The 14,808-nt window shown below is 33.0% G+C and overlaps 1 protein-coding gene across 1 annotated transcript; it reads left to right on the top strand.

Annotated features, from left to right (window-relative positions):
* The first annotated feature begins 2,897 nt into the window (after positions 1–2,897).
* On the top strand, positions 2,898–12,738 carry LOC124353909 (protein CREG1-like). Its single transcript, XM_046803962.1, has 6 exons — positions 2,898–3,208; positions 5,773–5,947; positions 8,754–8,908; positions 10,399–10,518; positions 11,231–11,312; positions 12,302–12,738. The coding sequence occupies exons 2-6, from the start codon at positions 5,788–5,790 to the stop codon at positions 12,409–12,411; spliced, it is 627 nt and encodes a 208-aa protein (XP_046659918.1). The 5' UTR covers positions 2,898–3,208; positions 5,773–5,787; the 3' UTR covers positions 12,412–12,738.
* The last annotated feature ends 2,070 nt before the right edge of the window (positions 12,739–14,808 follow it).

Raw genomic sequence — 14,808 nt, 5'->3', positions numbered from 1 at the left:
ACTTCTTGCTACATATGACATTGTGAGAATGAATCTCCCTCCTACGTGAATCACAAGTGAAACTGAAAAATCAATAGACTGGATCTGCACTAACATAGACCCTGAGAGCATAAAAACATCCATCATCCTGACAGGCTTATCTGACCATACAGCACAAATATTTTCCCTTAAAACATAAAAAAATAAAAAAACCGTTAAGGAAAGAAAAAGACTATTTACTAATAGAGAACTAACACGGTTCAAAGAAAAACTACAAACACAAACCTGGGACCATATCTTAATGGAAGAAGATGTCAACCATGCCTATAACTCCTTTCACAGTGCACTACAACTTATACTAAATGAAACCTGCCCTCTGAAACTAGTCAAAGGAAGACAAAATAAAAAAGACAGGTCTGGGATGACGAATGCAACCAACTGAAAAATGCGTACATCAGTGCTTTAGAAATAGAACAGCGTACAGGCCTAGCAAAACATAAAGCACAAACAGTTGAGAGAAAAAGAGAATATGACTTGAGACTGAAACACCTAAGGCGAGAACAAACTACAGCACACATTAACCAAGCAGAAAATAAATCAAAAGCGCTGTGGCAGGCAATAAATAATGAAAGAAAGGCAACTACTAACACAAATGATCAGCTAAGTCTTCAGCTAAATGGAAAAACAACAAAGGACCCACACGAAATAGCAAACTCCCTTAATGTATATTTTGCAACAATAGCAGAAAACACACTCCAAACAAACAGTAGCAACACTAATCCTGCAAACCCTGACCCAGCTCCAGTCACAAATGAGAAATTACAGTTTTACTTAACAACAAGCGAAGAAGTAAAACAAGCTATAGACTCCTTAAAGCCTAAAACATCGTCTGGTGTTTATGAAATATCCGCAAAACTAGTTAACAGATGTAAAGAAGAACTGATAATATCACTAACTAATATAATAAATAAATCCCTACAGCAAGGTATCTTCCCAACTGTTCTGAAGACCGCCAAAATATATCCAAAATATAAAAAAAGACCACGAAGTGAACCTAGCAGCTTCAGGCCAATATCACTCATCCCGATATTCTCCAAAATAATTGAGAAAATTGTCCTTGCCAGATTCCTAAACCATCTCGAACAGCATAATCTACTTACAAACAAACAGCATGGATTCCTTATGGGTAAGTCAACAACAACAGCCTTGGTACAGCTGACAGAACACATCATAGACCAACTAGAGGAAGGATGTTCAGTAACTAGTCTGTTCCTTGACTTTAGTAAAGCTTTCGACTGCCTCAATCACGATCAGCTACTACAAAAACTAAGAGCCCTAGGCGTAGGAGGTAAAGAAGCAGATTGGTTTAAATGTTACCTCAAGGGAAGAAAACAACTGGTAGAAATAAATCACACCCAAAATTATACAAACTATAAAATTCAATCAGCAACAACTGAAGTGAGAAGAGGGGTGCCTCAAGGATCCGTGCTTGGGCCGGTGCTCTTCCTCCTCCTCACGAATGATATGCCAAACTGCCTGGATGATGCCTGTTCTACTATAATGTATGCAGATGACACTGTGCTTACCATCTCTAATAAAGTCAATGAAATGCTCGCAATAAACACGACTGCATGCTTCAACCAAACTAAACAATATTGCACAAATAATGACCTAGTATTAAATGAAAATAAAACCGTACAAATAGTTTTCAACACAAAAAACAAAATTACAAACTTAGCACCTCTCCCGGACCTGGAAGTAAGCAATGTGACCAAATATCTAGGCATCACAATTGACTCGAAATTGTCATGGAAGCCCCACATAGACCAACTAAGTAAGAAACTCTCCTTAAGTATCTATGTAATTCGCTGAATTAAACAAGTATGTAGCATGGAGGTAGCCAAAGTTGCCTACTTTGCTCTTTTCGAAACGCACCTAAGATACGGAATAGTATCATGGGGAGGAACATCAGCGTCCAACATGGGAAAGATTCTTATTTTACAAAAAAGAGCAATTAGATGCCTAGCAGGACTACATCACCAAGAAAGTTGCCGGGAATCTTTTAAACAACTAAAAATTCTCACAACAATCAGGACATCAGGAACTACATCCATATAAGAAATGCCACAAACTTTGCCCTGCCCTTACACCGCTTAAGCCTCTCTGAGAAGAAACCCTCATACCAAGGAGCGCTGTTTTTCAACCACCTGCCCGATCATCTAAGAAATCAGCCACCTCAGTGTTTCGCGAACCAACTAACAAAATGGCTACAAGAAAGGCCCTACTATTCAGAGTCCGAATTCTTGAGCACCTGACATAGTGCAGCGCAAGACAAGAGCTCCCTCTGGACATCAAAAAAACAACTTTGTATTATATAACTATGACACAAAAACTTTTTACATTGTATAAATTTTACTAACCACAACTTTTGTATTATGACGCATGTACTATTCTCTATGAATATGTAAATAAAGAAAATTGTCTATTGTCTATCAGCAAGTTCAAACTTTGTCATCCTACTTAGGCATAGGGCATGACTGTTCAAATTTGTTTTGTCACTATAAAAATTTGTAATAGGCAGCTGATAAATTATTACCTTTATATAAAATTCTTAAACATTCGAATTTCCGTTACTGCTTATTCTTTTAAATACTAAGAAGTGCAAGTATACCGTATTTATGTTTGTCAAAAAAATGTTATTTGCATCATGCATGACTAATACATTTTTTTATTTGTGTTATTTACCATATATTTTAATTATTAATGTGTAGAATGTCTAGTTAAAAAAATGCGCCATCTCGTATATAGTTATGGCACCATTCCACGTATGTTACATAGAGGTTTCATATACAAAATAAAGATTTTGAAATTGAATTGTGTCGATTTTTAGTTGTTCGACAATCGATGGTTTACTGTAAACATATCCATAACATAACCTTAACTATCAACTATGTATAATTGTTCATTTGCGTTTTCTATTTCTAGATTAGGTTATCCCATGCCTATTTATCTCTGACCTAAACGAACGACGCAGTTGATTTAAAATGTATTTTCCAAGAACCAAAGTCTACATTCAAAGTAATTTACTGTGACGAATTCTAGAGTATAAGAGGATACGCTGTAATTTGTAAAGCAGATTAGATTTGTGCATTGTGCATTCGTGTTTTAAGTATTAAAAGAGGAATCGTGTTGAATTTTTTGCAATATCTCTCCAGTTTCAAACTGTTTAGTAAGTATCCATTTAGAATGTTTGATATTTTGAGCACATACACACTATGTATGCTATAGAGTTACATTAATTTCCACCATTTCAAAATTTCAGTATATACTAATATTGAAAATGAATAAACTAAGGTAGTCTAACATAATATGTCAAACATTAATTTGTTATACATAGCATATGAATAACTACTAGGATCTATAAATAAATATATTTCTAAATATTTAATAAATGGCCTTTACTCTACTTGTTATTCAACGTTTGTTTGGAATAGTTCTCAATAGTTTTTATCAAGCGGAGAATTCGATGTTGTAATTTATTTAAGTAAATATTTACTTAGCCACTTCACACTATTTGTCAAAATTTCAAGTTAAAATAAGAAATTAAATGTAACCTATAGGATTTTAGTACAGGATGCGGCAAAATAACCTCCCTATTTTTAAATGCTAATAAAAACCACAGTTTTTCCAAAAAACAAATTTATTCCTTTTAACTTATTCTATGACATGGGAAGTTTTTTCTACTTTCTTTTAAAAAGATTATCAGATAAGTGGTGGCCGTGGTTATCAATACACTGTGGCAAGCGAATTCTGAAACTGTCATGGACTCTCTCGAGCATGGCTTGAGGTATGCGCAGAACTTCCTCCTGTATAGCTTGCTTCAGATCTTGCAGGTTTCTGGAGCGATGTTTGAACACCTCAGCCTTTAAGTAAACCCACAGAAAAAAGTCACATGGGTTTAAATTGGGTGATCGCGCTGACCACACAATGTCCCCTCCCTGAGAAATCAATTGGCAAGGAAAAATTTGCCTCAAAATGTTCATTGCTATTCGGGCAGTATGTGCTGTGGCACCGTCCTGCTGGAACCACACATTCTCGAAAGCCCTCTGTTGTAGGGCAGGTTCAAAAAATTCTGCTAGCATGTTGGCATACCTGTTTAGAGTTCACAGTAACAACATTGCCATCCTCTTCAAAAAAATGAGGGCCAATGATTCCATATCGTGATAACGCGCACCAAACAGTCACACGTTTACTATGAAGAGGCCTCTCATGGATTTCCATCAGGTTGTTTTCACTCCAATAGCAAAAATTCTGTTTATTCACACTTCCAGGCAGATGGAAATGCGCTTCGTCACTGAAAAAAACAACAGCGTCTGGTGGGAGACTTTCCAAGATTATTTGACACGCTTCCATACGACTCTGCCAATCACGTTGAGACAGCTTTTGGACAACAACCATCTTGTAAGGATGGAAATGAAGATCCATGTGTAGGATTCGACGAACACTACGGTCGGACATTCGAAGGGCGGCTGCATGTTTGCGAGCTGATCGTTGAGGAGACTGCAAAACTGATTGCCTAACCGCATTAATGTTTACTGGTGTACGAGCACTACGAGGTCTTCCACCTCGTTTTTTCACAACAGAACCAGTTTCTCTGAAGTTTTTCACCCACAGCACAATAGACTTGCGGTCCGGTACTGAATCACGAGAGGAATTTGAAACCGCGTTCGGAATTCGCGTTGAGCCATGATAACTGATTCATTGCTACGAATGAACGCTTCGACCGCAAAAGCTTTCTGTGCACTCGTCCACACCATGATGGCGACTGACGACTGGTGCCTACAGGCGGAGCGTCACTTACTTCCCCCTCTCCTGCGTTGATTGTGACTATCCCCACCATTCTGAGTGCCTCCCTCTACTCACAATAAAGCAATAAAAATAGGGAGGTTATTTTGCCGCACCCTGTACAATAGACATAAAAAGGAGAAAAGCCTAAATAATGACTGAAATTACATCTGAATCGCTCATGGCCATCAGTGCAGACTTCAGTGGCACAAAAAAAACTTTGAACATAGCATTTAACATAGCTTTTATGAAATGTATGCCACTGGTGGGGTCATGACGGGCAATTATAATTTGTATTCAAAGTTTGTAATATTTTGTGAAGTTTTAATCAATTATAAAGCTAAAGAGAGAGATACAGTTATAATCAGCACATCTTTCCTCATTTATTGTTAAATGATAATGTGTATTTAGGCTCATATAAATAAATAGAAAATGTGTTTGGCAAAACCCTCGTTCAATAGGTCTTACCGCTGGAGAACACAAAGCAATTAAAAAAAATATAATGAGCCTTCAGTTTTATTATCTTGACTAATCGTCTCATAAGTGGCATCAGTTGTACCAATAATAGGGTACAAAAGGTAAATTTACACTAATTGATACAATTACATTACTTTTACACTGTTTCAAACTGAAAATACAGATATTTAGAATATATGTATTATGTTATAGCCTATTTATAAATAACGGAAAAGTTTAGGGTTATATTAATTCCTGGAAACAAAAGAATTATTGCTTCTTGTAACTTAAAAGTTGTCTTCAAAAGAGCTACTGTCTTATAATGGTGTACGAGCTACTGTGTATAATGGTGTCTTATAAACTGCCCCACCACTAAATAGTTTCCAAAATGACTATAATAACCAATTTTCGTTATTATTGACTAAAAGTCAGCAGTTGTTGGGTCGTGCTCTGTGTTAATATAAGTTAATCAATTATCCTTCTTATTTCCAGGCATATTCACCCACTATGCTACTCCAGATCGCAGTATGTGCTTTATTGGCTTTACCAGTCGAGATGAGTGTTTTTGGTAATGGTGATCAGCCCAACATCATTATAACCAATAAGCCAGATCCTCCTCCGAAAAATGAAACTGCCAGAATGGCAAGATACATTGTTCATTACTCAGGTAAAATTTACAGATTTTAATTTCGTGTTATATTAAAATAGGAAAGAAGGAAATTATAACTCCTTGACATACGCTCTCTACTGGTTGTCTAATTGTCTAATTATGTCTAAAATATGTGTACTTTTATTTATTCTTTCAAATCATTGGACCCCAAAAAAGTAGTTTTCTCATTTTCCTATCAACTAGTAAATTAGAATTAAATAAGCCTACAACAAATTTGTATCTGTTAATGTATGATTTTATTTTATAAAGATTATTTAGAAAAGTACAATACAAGCTACAAAAAACTCATTAATATAAAATGTAATTTTTGACACGAAAATGTTGCTCGGAAACAGATTTAATGAGTTTAATTTTGTAAGATGCTTGCTCATTGATTTAACAATAAGTGATGGCACAGTGACACTATTGTTCTCACACTTGATTCATGACATCCCCAAGGGTGGAGATAATGAAGTACTGGAGACTTGATGTGCCTTTGTACAGATTTTATCATTTAATATCCACTTTGGTTGATATTCTTGAATTTTGGCCAATTTGCCTGTCCAATTCCAAACAACTTGTTTTAGAGTGGAATAAAAATCTTTTGTTATCTTTGGATATGACTGTTCCAAAACCAAAGCTGTAGTGGTTGATGCTACTTTGATATTTGTGAAGATCGTTATTTAAACATTGTTGGAATATCAATTATAGAATAAAGTGTACATTATTACACAGGATGTTCATTTTAACTGCCCCACCACTGGCAAACAACAAAATTCATAAGTAGACCAATTTTAATGGCAAACTTCACCCTTTAAAAAATGTAAAAATATGTTAAAAATAGCTTTATTGTCATTATTTTGATTAGTTTCAGAAGTAAAACCTCTTAAAATGGATGCTGTAGATAAAGAATAATAAAGCTGTAATTTTGTATAAATTAACTGTTTGAGTTCAGATTGGTGACATTGTGTTGTCCTAATAGAGATCTTTAAATTAATGTACTTCTTGACCTTTACTCTCATTTAAGATTTTCTTCTGATTCAGTGTGCTGTCCCATGGTTTGACGAAAAAAGATATTTACATAAAAATTATATATTTATGTATAGTATTGATGTGTAAAGTAAGATCTGCAATGGGTAAAAAAAATATAAATCTGTTCTCGTAAGACTTGACTTGTTTTTTTGGCTGTAATAGTGGTAATTATTATTGTAGTAAACATTATTTTTTTATATTTATGTTGGAATAAATAATTACTCTTATACTTTCCTTTGGTCTAAGGTCATAAAAGAATACCTTTTAAACATTCTTAAGATAAAACTTTTAACAATGTTGTTTTATATCCAAAATTGCAAGAAAATAAACTTATTTTTAACTGTCATCATTAAAAGGTAATTAAAGCCCTCCATTTATTTTTCCTTTAAATGTAAGTAGTTTTTGTGATACCAGTGTAGGTACTGGTAAAATGGACACTATATTTTTTATCCAGACTTGTTACTACAGGAAATGAAATATGTATGTTGAATGAATCTTTTGGTTTCATGTCAGTATTATTGCTTTACTGCACATAAACATAAAAATATTCTTTTTCAAAGTAGAGCCTTTATAACAAAATAAAACATTCCTTTTATTATATACAAGTATACAAAGTGTATACTAGGCATGAGCCATTACAAAAACAGTGTAAACAAAGTTCACACAGAAACTGATATGCATCTGAAGGTTTTATAGATTTTCTCATTGACAAAGAATTCTTTACACAGTGAAAAGAAATTTCCCAAGTAAGAATGAGAGAGTGAAACTCTCTTTTATAAATGGTCTCTGTAAGTGGGTAAATATAAACTAATTGCATTTGTATTACAACTTTTTAATTTTATAGCATAAATACCTAATATTATTAATCAATGAAATAGATATCAAATTAAACCATAAAACATCCCAATTAGTTTGATATACAATATGATCTATTTAAACATTATTTCTGTTATCAAAAAAGGAGATGATTGCAAAAATCACTAATGACTAGTTGCTTGCCATTCGGGGAACATTTTAAACTTACTTGTTGTTAATTGATTGCCAGATCAAAAACAAAAATACATAGAATTCTCACCCTCTCGCATAAGTCTATGGCCCCCTCAATTAGTCCACATTACTTTTTTCACCTTATTAACAAACTGGAAAAGGACCATGGAGAGATGTGACTTGTTATCAGATGGTACTTAGTGTGCAGGGTTGCAGTGTTTCATTCATAGTTCTTGCTTTGAGACTAATGGCAGTTATAAATGTACATATACTGGAAGCCACAGTCTTAGCCACCTCCAAAAAATTTCAGGGAAATGGTGATCAACATACCTACAACACAAGATATGCAGAGAACTTCAGCCTCCCAACTCACACAAAGCAGCTATTTTAGAAGACACCTTCTTATGATGGTGCAAAGTTTTTCAATCGACTGTCAGAAGACACCAAGAGTAATGACTTGAAGGTGCTGAAACATAGACTGCTGAACTGGCTCCTGGATAGATCATTCTACGACATCAATTGAGTTCCCCAACTGAGACCACTGGAATGACTAATTTAATTTAATTTTTGGTATTGATTGCTATAATGCCATTTCAAATCTTGACGATTTTGAAATATAGATTTTCTCTCTATATATAAATAAGTGTGGTAACATTAAATGTAGTTATTATTGTCAAAATATAATTATTAAATGATAAAAAGTAATACTTTACCTGTACACAAATTATCTTTTGTTCATAATCTGTTAATTTACATTAAAATGATATAAAGATAATTAATATATATATATATCTGGATTGTACAGATTGGTGTGCATTAGCTCATATTTCCCGACACGGCAACACTACTGGTTTTCCTGCGGCTAGGGTGTACTCTACAGCTGATGGCTTCGACAACAGCAGCACTGGAATACCTTTCTTCTATGTTAGCAAAATGGATGCGCACATCAATGACTTAAGTGTAAGTTAACATATATCTGTAAGCATTTTGTTGAAAAATGTGTGATAAAATGGAGAGTATTTTGTCAGTAGTGACCCAAGGTGAACATTTCTTTTAAGCCAGACTGTTCAAAAGTTAGTCAGTTCAACTTGCATTTTACTGGGAACATGTTTTTGGTGACATCTAAACTAAGTAGTTGAATATTTCTCACCAAGTAATTAATAACCTAAATTGTGTAAGCATATCAACATGAGTGAATTCACAGCCTTTTAGTTGTTTTTAACTGTTCAAGCTTGCACTGAAATGACTTGACGAGTTGGTGAATGACTTTTATTTAAAGTGCTAGGTATAAGGATGATTTTTTTCTCAAAAAACTATATTACTCTAAGTAGGATTTTCAATTTATCTATGGGTTTTTCTGTAGCTTAACAACTTACACTGTAGTTATCAATAAAAATGGATTTTGTTATATTTTACCTCTGGATAGCCAACAAACTGTTGCAAAATTAAGGCATGTCTCCATGCTCTAAATAATTTCAGCCAAGGAGGTTTGAAACTGATCATGTTTCAGACCATAGAATCTGATAAAATTTATATCTTAGATCACATCATTCATTAAGTTTTCAAAGCGGCTATATTTCTTTGTATCCAAAATGTTATTGATGTACAACAACATATTACAATATTGACTTTTTTGCCTTTTTGGAGTGAATAAACCATTTATTTGTAACAATAATTTCAAAACAACCATATATGATAACTTTTTAAAGTTTTTAGTTTCAGATTAAATTTACTAGAACTTTCATAAAAACTTAGAAAATTTCTGTACTCTCCGCCCCTTGGTTTATGTGTGTAATCTCAACTGGTTGTGAACTGAACGTCTCAGTAACCATGAAATTATTATTCTTTCCTCTAACAAAAACTGTCAATTGTGTAGTATCTGCCTTTTCAACAAGGGTAAAGGGATGCATTCAGAAGACCAGTGAGAACCACTAATATGTTCTTCCAATCTGTTTGTCTGGAAATAGTTGGTACAAAGAAAGTAACTTTTGAAAGTTTTCTGAAGCATTTACAAATTTTCCATCTATAAAAATGTATATATTAAATTTTTTTATAGCTATAATAGTTTTCAGTTCAACAAATAGTCTTTTTGAAATGAAGCAAGCACTTTCTGTTCAGTTTTGTACATTAAATTAACGTGAATTTAATCTTTCAAGATATTACACTTTACAGTGTATTTAACTTATGTCTGCCTTCTCAAGTTATATTTTCAACATAGAAATTAGCCATCTACAAACCAAACCCTGATTACTATATATCTCGTATTGTTTCATTTACCGACTTGAATGACAATAGGAAAACAAAATTATTCAGAAACAAAAAAAACATGAGTCAGAGAATAAACCAAATAAATACTAAGTAGCATTGTTTCTATTTTTATAAAACCAAATCCAGTCTTTTTATCTAATGCTTCTTTATCGTTGTTTACTCAAAATTGACTGTGTGGCCAGACGGACGGTCGATGCTCAGTTACCATGTCACTGGCTGAGGGAAATTACTGCCGCAAAGAGAGTCTGGACCCTGAAGATCCTCGCTGTGCCCAAGTAATACTCACCGGAAGGTTCATCTTTGTGAGTTAAAAATTTATAACTAAAATAATACTTTTTAACCCTTTGAACACTTAGCCGATCCCCCATCCTTAGCTTTTTCCTCGTCAGGACTGCCGAGGCCAGTCAATTGGCTTCAATGGTTTTGTGAAAAAACCGTACGTCTATCCAATTACCATCGTAGTGTCGATAATAAGGTCCTATAATTCATACAAACTGCTTGTATTTTGTTTAACGCTTTTAGTGCGATGCAATCGTTTTACTGAATGCTAAAATTACCAAAGAATGTGGATTACTTAATTTTACGAAATCCCATAACCACATAAGAATGTAGATTATGTAATTTTATGGAATCAATGTTTTCATTTTAGCATACTATACAATTACTAATTTTACGTCATGATCATTATGTATTAATTGCATACATCTATTGTGTTGTAAGTAACATTATTCTCTACTAGAGAACATGTGCTGTATTACATAAGCTTATTTACAAAGCAACAGCTGGCGACTTGCATTATTTGTTTTATTTTCTATCAAGACTTCTTAGTAGTCTTTTTCGGATACCCTTTTATATCAGACAATACATATTTTTGATACAGTCAAAAAATAACTGAAAATTTTAGTTCTCAAAGAGTTAAAAACTTAGTGTGGAAGAGTCATAGATTTTATCATTGTTACAATAATTTTAAGAGTTTTATTGATTATAAATCAATGATAATATTTTTGTTGTAAGCTTGATCCTGAGAGTGAGCTAGCTCAGCAAGGAAAACTTTACCTGTTTGAAAGACATCCTGTCATGAGCAGTTGGCCCAAAGGTAAACTTTCATTCATTAAGCATAATATTTATCAAAGATTTACATTTTAAAATACATATTAGTAAACTTCTAAGACTACAAAATTTGGTTCTGTTTTAAGTTTATGTACATAAACTTGTAGTCATTTTCCACTCCAAATGTTAGTTATTTATGATTACTTCAGCTATTTATCACCAGGATCCTCTCAGCTCCAAGTTTTCTATAATGCTATCTCTAATACTTGTTGGAAAGTGAAAAAACTAGGATCTTGACACAAATAGAAAGTCTATATTTTTATTTGTTTCAAAATGTTTATAGGTAATACAAATCTATTTGAAAATATTTTTAATACTAATTAAATATTTCAAAAAAGTAAAAATGGAATAACAATTTTTAGAATTGTAGGTATCTGTAACATTAATTTTTCTAAAAGGGTTTTCTGGAGTTTTTGACAAATTTACTACAATTGGAGCTTTCATAATGGATTCTATTTTATTAAAATTATTGAGTGCTATTAGAGTTATTAAAAAATTAAGCAGGCAAGATTAAATTAACAATAAAAACAGAATGAACCATGACACAATCTTTTTTTGTCAAAACTAGCTATCCAGTAAGCCTCTCTGCAATAATTGGTCAACAGGACATATTTTATTGACAATTTTACAATTATCCAACAGATTTGTGATGCACTAAAAATTATGTTGAAACAAACTAGCTTTTAGGTGAAAAATCAGTAGAACTAATGAGCTTGGCTAACATACTTCAGCGAAAGATCATTAAAAACCTATAATCATCATGTATATAAAATCATTATATTGTGTCATAAATGAATTATATTGCATATGTGGCATGGTTCTACGCTTGTAAATTATAATTAAGGTTTTAACTTTCGCTTTCTTTTTAGAAACAATATGTTTGTAAAGTATTACAGATAGATACTTATTTTCTTATTATTAAATGACATTAACTCACTTATAAGCCTTTTGAACATCTTAATATCTGTTGTACAGGACATAATTGGCAAGTGGGAATGTTGAAAATCGGCAACATCCAGGTGGCCGACAACTTTGGAGGCAGTGCCTACCCTTCAGTTGAGGATTATTTTAAAGCCAACCCTTAGAAAATGTTATAACAGTATGACGAAGATCTTTACACGCTATCAAGAAGTAGGCTGTGAATTTTATACATAAAAGTACTTTGGAGTTAATGTTATATTTTAAGTGAGAAACCAAATACAAATAGTGTAAAATTTTAGCCATTCAATACATTTGTTATGCAGTTAACACGGAATTTTATGACAGAATCTCTCTGAATTCTTTTAAGTAAGTAGTTCTAGGTTAACAAATGCAATCAAAATGTACAATGCTTATATTTTTATAGTATTTCATATTCATGTGATATTTATTGTAACTATGGTGCCTAATAATAAAACAATATTTCTTATAAAGCTATATTTTATACCCCAAAAAGCAATTTACAACTCACAGATACAATAATTTTTATTGATAGCAAATAAAACAACGTATTGTGTGTCATGTTTGGTGTAGTATGTCAGTTCAAAGGTAGGATCAATTTGATGAAAAAATATAATCATTTGGTTATTTCCAGCCTATAGGATTAATTATTCCAATCTAATTGTGTGTAAATCACATATGGAGAGTCATTAGATGAAAATCTACTGGAACTTAATGTTCATTTGATTAGTTTTTCTAGTTATAATGAAATACTTGGTGGGTTATCCAGAAAGTAACTGCTGTGTTTACATAGCACAAGAAGTAGTGGGAGTAATGCCGCCATGTTGACATCAGTGTGTACAGTGTTTCAGTTACTGAGGGTGTAGTCAGTCAATGGCTGAGATTAAAAAAAATGAACAAACATTCACGATGAAGAAAGGAGCTATAGGCATTTTCTTGTCAGTGAACCTACTGAACAAAGTAAATGAAAACGTTCATAGGAATAGCTGCTTTACAATTTCAACACTTTCTGATTATTTCCCAGAAATATATTGGAGCCAATTATACATGATAGTGACAAAAAATTAGACTGCTTACATTTGTGTCATGACCACAACCAAGAATTAATTTTCCCATATACCTTCTTTGTCAGTATGACTTTGAAGGAGAATTTTTGGACAGGATTGTTACTGGTGATGAGACTTTAGTGGCTTATGAGAATTCTGAGACAGAACAGCAGTCAATGCAATTGGAATATACCACTTCTCTATGCAAGCCAAAAAAAGTTTATTCAAACTTTGTTATATGGTATGACCATTATTTGTAAAACCTATTGTGACACTTTGAAACAAAATAAGAAGAGCAATCCGAAATCCAAGCAACATGGCCTTGACACATTGTGTTTGTGCATGAACACTTTCACTCTCACACAGCTTAAAGAACAATAAAACTTTGGGCACGTTCAAATGGAGTGTTTTTGATCATCCCCCACCAATGGCTCCTAATGACTTTGATCGTCTCCTGAACATAAAGTGGTAGCTTGTATTTCAGCGGCTCGCCAATGACAAAGAGCTTCAAAACACTAGTTGGCTGCATCCACAGGCGGCAGAGTTTTACACGGAGTGTATTTCAAAGACTTTTCAAAGATATAACAAGTGCTTGAATCTGTTTAGAACTATGTTAAAGTAGAGAAAATTTACAGTTTTCAGATATACGTAATAAAATTTTTGTATCTTCACTGTTTTACTTTTTACTTCAAAACGTAGGTTACTTACTGGATAACTCTTGTATATAAACAGAACTTCAACAAACAAATAAATAACTGTAAATGTAAAAAAGGAATGTATGACTGCCAAATATAAACTTAAGAGGGCGAATTCGCCTTGATGACATTAAGTTTAATTCCTTATAATCAATGTTAATTTTTTACATGTAGACTCAATCTCCGTTTTGATTGCATACGTATGATTTGTATGCAGTTGTTATCATTAAAAGCATTGTCTAAGATGTCCAGTGATTACATACTCAAAAACACTCCACAGAAAAATTATAATGCTATGTAGTAATAACTTTTTAACTTAACTTGCTTTGCAGTTACATGATTTTAAAATAAAATCTTTTTATTACTGGAATTCCTGTTTATGTTTATTTATTTCAAAATAATTTTGGTTTCATAATTTTATTTTATTTGACTACATCAGAAGAACAGTTTGGAATTGTATTCAATAATCAATGATTGTAGCAGTGCTTGTTAGCCTAAGTTGTAACTATGTGGAAAACTCACCAGATAATTTTATGACATATGACCTCTCACATACATTGCATTAAATATATTTGAGAATAATCATTAAACAATTGTGGTGTATTTGGAAACATAAAATTCTATTTTGATTGTATCAAAGTTGTACAAACCACCCAGTGAAGAGCTTGATCATATTGTGGCAGAATTATGGGTAGAGAGATGTCTAACCATACATTTTATTGCATTTAGATGATTTCTGAACTAGTCAAGCAAAGAAATATGTCGACTCCACACTACTACAACAGCGGTAGAGAACTCAAGA

This window comes from Homalodisca vitripennis, chromosome 2, assembly GCF_021130785.1.
Source record: "Homalodisca vitripennis isolate AUS2020 chromosome 2, UT_GWSS_2.1, whole genome shotgun sequence".
Lineage (NCBI taxonomy): Eukaryota > Metazoa > Arthropoda > Insecta > Hemiptera > Cicadellidae > Homalodisca > Homalodisca vitripennis.
Note: the sequence above shows the minus strand (reverse complement) of the source record. Positions and strands in the feature narration are given on the sequence as shown.

Excerpts from the sequence above, each read along its gene's own strand:
- LOC124353909 (XM_046803962.1), top strand. The coding sequence starts at position 5,788 with ATGCTACTCCAGATCGCAGTATGTGCTTTATTGGCTTTACCAGTCGAG. Across the intron at positions 5,948-8,753 it reads ATACATTGTTCATTACTCAG|ATTGGTGTGCATTAGCTCAT; the intron begins GTAAAATTTACA and ends TGGATTGTACAG. Across the intron at positions 8,909-10,398 it reads CGCACATCAATGACTTAAGT|ACGGACGGTCGATGCTCAGT; the intron begins GTAAGTTAACAT and ends CTGTGTGGCCAG.